Here is a 5033-nt window from a genome sequence, read left to right as displayed (position 1 = left end):
CTTTACTGTGGAAATAGCATCGGAAGAGAAAAATATATTTTTTAATCCTGATAAAGAAGATTACTGGGAAGCTCTTTTTTAAAAATCTCGAATTGTGGCACAGATGGATTTTAGAAAGTGTTAGAGCTTTCCAATGAACACTAATAGAGTACTCTGCTCTTGGCTGGATTTTTCAGGTAAGAAGCCTCTTTAAGGATTTAAGATTCAGAAAGCAGATTTGTAACCTATTCAGTTATATCTAGGGAACTATGTAAGGCTGGATGCATTATTTGGGGGAAACACTGATTAACATAAGGACAACCTCTTGGTAAGACAGCGAGCAGTAAGAGCAAGATGCGGGAACCTTGGAAGTAAAGCTGAGAATTAAAGAAAGTTAAATGGAAAGAAGGAAAATATTGAAAACATCAAGTCACAGAAATCTTTTGAGTGCTAAGATCTATGTGGGTGAAGAAATGAGCAAGAGAAAGCAGAGTCATTGAAAAACTGTTGAGTTTTGATTGTGGTAAGCTTTTTTCAAGTTTAGATGAATTTCTAGTGCATTTTAACTGAAATTCTCAAGCAGTCAACGCATGCCACAGTCACCTCTGTTTTGTCTTTCTATAATTTGCAGGGTATTTTGAAAAGGCCCCCAAATGCATTCATTTCAGGATTCACAGGAGGGGTGTTGCTATTTATCTCTATTGAAGAGAATGTATCTATATTATGCCTGATAGTTCTGAAGACAATCAGGCTAAATCTGCTGTATACAAAAGTAAACAGTGGGCAGTGAAACTAATTATAAAGTGAGTGGTCCATCTGAATCACAGACTGGTGCATGAAAGGCACCATGCTGTTGAAAATAATGTTTTCCTACTTTGCACTTAATTATGGTTGTCACCATTTGCCTATTACAGTCCTAAAACCCTTCTTAAAGTCTACGTCTCTCTCCTAAAACCCATAAATTATCCTGTATTATGCCTGTATACATATATATGCAATGTATATTTTTGCCTTCTGAACATCACAGTTTTTGAAAGAATACCAATTTCCATGAATAAAGAAGCCACACTGGGAGGTCACTAGCAGCTTTTAAATGTACAGTTGAAATACCTGAAGTGTATGATTTGACAGTGGAAATTAAAAGAAGGAAGAAACAGTCTTGGTTCCAAAGCTCTCTCTGTGAAAGAGAAAAGCATATACTTAACTGGATTCTTGTATAGAAAATGCTTCCATATCACTGGCTGACTAAGGACGATGTTTCAAGTTTGATTAATTTGGCAATATGAAATGCAGCATAAGGTGTTGTTTAAAAAATTGGACTATACGTAGCACAGTTGAGCCTTTGTAGCTCCTAAGATCCTTATGGGTGCAGAGAAGACTGTGAAAGTTTCAGCGCCTAAGAGGTGTATGTTCATCCATAAATACATACACCACCTGTATATGCATATTCATCAACCCTGTACAACAAATGCCACAATGGGATCTTAGGAGGCAAAGCAATATTGTAAATTATGGCTCGCTCTAGGAAAGCAGCCTAGACCTTGCATCTGAAACTCATTCTGGCTGAAGACAATTCCTTCTGGTTTTAAGTCCAGCCCAAAAGACCGGTTCTATCAGGAGATTACAACATGCCTCTGAGAAATGATTACTTAGTTTAGAAGACAGCATACTGATTAAAAATTCATGACTGTAGAATTAAAAAAAAAGAATCCACTCTTTCCTTTCAGGCTTATGTCAGACTTGCAATGAAGTTAGAATGAACAGGAGTATGCAGCTTTTCAATGCCTGGAATAACTATGGCTTAAAGATCATTGTGTAAAACAGGATGTTTAGTCAGGATACATGTTTCAAACTGCCTAACTGATCGTCAAAAACTTTCATTTATTTTTATATTTTGGCAATCCTTGGAGTTTGGTTTTGCAGAATTTCAAAAATGAATTCATGATCTCCTGGAGCGTGCCTTCCCTCAATCTCACTTCACGGCGTGACCTCTGCTGGGTCATTAATTCCAGCCAGCAAAGTAGCAGAGGGACATGACGTCTGAGACCCCCTTTCTCTTGTCAGTGGGACTGACTGAGCTGGGGGCTTGAAGCCAGCGGTAATCCTTCCTGTCTAATGTTCTCTTTAGAGAATGGCAATGGTCTCTGCGATGTCCTGGGTCCTGTATTTGTGGATAAGTGCTTGTGCAATGCTGCTCTGCCATGGATCCCTTCAGCACACTTTCCAGCAGCACCACCTGCACCGACCAGGTAAGTCCGGAGCTGGCTCCACTGCAGCCTCCTGTCTTACTGCTGTCTCCTTAACAGATGGTTGAAGGCAAGTGACAGAAAGTGCTACAGTGTGGGCAGCTTCCCTCTGAATTCCAAGACGTATTGTTGGTTGGATGCTTTGGGGAAATGGGGGATACTAAAATGCCTTGGAGGTGTTTCTATTAACTTCTCATAAAAGGTCATTTTCTCTGAGTCCCCTCACCACCTTGCACAGACCTTAAAAGGTTTTTTGGTTTTGGATGCTTTGGCCAATTGCAAAATATTCTGCAAAAGGTGGGATAACTTTCAAGACTTGAGGATTTTTTTAGGGACGCAAAATATGATCTTTGCAACTAATAAAATAATGTGTGTATGTTCCTGGGAGGCATTTTTATCTAGTGTAGATCCCATAATCTCCGTGTGTATGTGGCTAAGGATTTTGTGGGGATGTTGGTGCCAAAATTAACTTTGGAGGTAGTTTGTCAGTGAAAAAGAAATTAAAAAGTAACTTACTATTTCTTGTCTGGTTTAATCTTTCTCCTTTTCCCCTTCCTTCACTCTCTGTTCTTCTAGTATGGTCGGTGGCTTTTTTTTTTTTCCTCTCTCTCTCTCTCTCTCGCCAGTATGAGGGACAAGTTCCCTTTATCTTGATTTTTTTCATATTGAATTTTGAGTTCCTGACGCATTTTGCTTTCTTCGTTTTTCCGTTCAAAGTCTATTTCGTCCCCTTCCATGGCCTCACGCTTCAGTCTGGATTTTTCTTTCCTTCTTTGCCCCTCCAGCTTTCTCATTACTGTCCCCCAGCTTGATTGTCCTTACCCGCCCTGGTTCCCGGAAAGATTTCCTTCCATTTTCTGTTTAGCTTCAGCCTTTGCATCCGTTTACTCCACCCTCCACCTTCATCCACCCGACTCTCCACCTCCCCCTCCCATCCGACCGCCAAGTTCGGGCTCTGGGGACCAGTTGCGCTCCCAAGCTTCCGATCCTCGCTTCTCCAGTGCTCCCAGCCCTCCATACCCCTCTCCAAATCCATTCCTGGCCTCCTCCCATGCGCTGGCTTCCTCCAGCTGCGCGGTCCAGCCTTTCCCTGGCTGCGCAGCCGGCCTGGGCACCGATCCTGGGCTCTTCCGCACAGTCCTCCAGAAGCACCTCCCAGGGCGCTGCATGCTGCCTCCAGGGGTTCTGCTTCCCGGCTCGGGGCAGGATCCAAAGAGCGCGGGCGCAGCCCGGGGTCCTCCTGCGCGTCCGCACCAGGCTGTAGTCGAGCGCATCAGCTTGCTGCTTGCTAGAGCCTGGGTCGCCCCTGGAGGAGAGGCGTGTGGAGGGGCTGAGTTTGGGGCAGAGGCGGGGGGCTACCTCTGGACCCCTGCCACCCTCGTTCCCCACGCCCTGGGTTGGGGAGAGAAGGCGAGGGGGCGCTGGTGCCCCTGCAGGTGGGCGTGGGAACCGCTCTGCCGCTGCTGTGCATTTGTGTTTCTGCCTTGTGTGTCCTGAGCCTGGAGCGCGCACCGCCGGACTCCCCCAGGCTTCAGTGCCGGGGCGGAGGAAAAACAAACGTGGGTTCTGGAAGCCCCACGTTACCTCCAATAGGTTAATCACCAATCTGTTTGGCAAAAATGCCTTTGACATGTTAAATAATCATACAAGTAATACGGGGAATCTGCAGTCACTGTAATACTTAATAAGAAAACATAACAAAAATAACTATTGTGAGTGTTTTAGGCACGCTCCCAAGGTTAATACATATTGTCTGGCTTAATCCTTATACAAGTAGGAGTAAACCCCCTTACCCCCATTGCCCTGAGGGATTGGGTGACTTGTTTGAGACCACGCAGCCATTATCTGCCATTGGAAGTCTGTCCCAAAGAGGACATAATGTCTCCCGGTGCACAGAATAATTGTACCAAGTAGGATCTTTGGGGAGGTGTGAGCTCTCTCGCGTAATTTGTGAAAACTTTTAAGTTATATGAATACATGGACTCTTTTGAACTGCAAACCCATTCCGAAAGGTAGCGGCTATGGCAGCACGTGGTGATGGCAGAGCTCAGGACTGGGCATCTACTCTGTCACTTAACATTAGTGATGTGACCTTGGGCAAAGCACTTTTCTTCTCTGAGCTCAATTTCCCATTTAGGGACATTGTGGGGGTAGTAAATAAAATAACCTTCGTGAAAGTGCTTTGAAAAATGTAAAGCTTTTCATAAATATCAGGAATTACTGACATCGCCACTTAATAAACTACAATCGTTCATGTCAGAGATGTTGAATGAATGAAGTTTTGCTTATACAGAGCTAATAATCCGTAGGGTCAGGACAAAAATGTTGTTTTTATTCTTGCTGTTGTTTTTTTAACTATGTGGTACTTGGCTGGAATATGCCCCCAAATGCTATGTGCCTTATTTTGTGCTCTATGCTTATAGTCATGAAAAACAGTACAGTTTGCAATGACCTTTCACCTAGACTATCTCTATTCATCAGTTAATATATGAGATTTTTTTTGGTGGAGGATTATGGCTATGATATTAGTAATAAGTAAACTCATGTCTTTATGAGGCTTATTATCAACATATTATAGTTTTAAACTGAGAGACACATCACTAGGTTCCAACTGAAATTAGACTCAATGTTTGTTTTTTCCGTTGTCTACCTCTAGAAATTGCTTATTATCACCAATGTATGGGTGATCTCTGCGTCAGGTACCCCAAGAAAGTGCAGCAATGAAACCAATTTCAACCCCAAGTGCTTATACGTTTCAAACTCATTTCAGATTCGTTGATGAAATTAAGAAACTATAAATACTCCTTT

At 43.0% G+C, this 5033-nt stretch overlaps 1 protein-coding gene across 1 annotated transcript in view; it reads left to right on the top strand.

Moving 5' to 3' along the window:
• The first annotated feature begins 2082 nt into the window (after positions 1–2082).
• The window catches only part of TAFA1 (TAFA chemokine like family member 1), a 463888-nt gene continuing 460937 nt past the window's right edge, over positions 2083–5033 (top strand). Inside the window, exon 1 of the mRNA XM_046644146.1 lies at positions 2083–2228. Coding sequence (XP_046500102.1) covers positions 2111–2228 — 118 coding nt within the window. The 5' untranslated portion in view covers positions 2083–2110. The remainder of the gene's footprint in view (positions 2229–5033) is intronic.

This window comes from Equus quagga, chromosome 1, assembly GCF_021613505.1.
Source record: "Equus quagga isolate Etosha38 chromosome 1, UCLA_HA_Equagga_1.0, whole genome shotgun sequence".
Classification (NCBI taxonomy): domain Eukaryota; kingdom Metazoa; phylum Chordata; class Mammalia; order Perissodactyla; family Equidae; genus Equus; species Equus quagga.
This window is presented reverse-complemented; position numbering and strand designations above follow the sequence as displayed.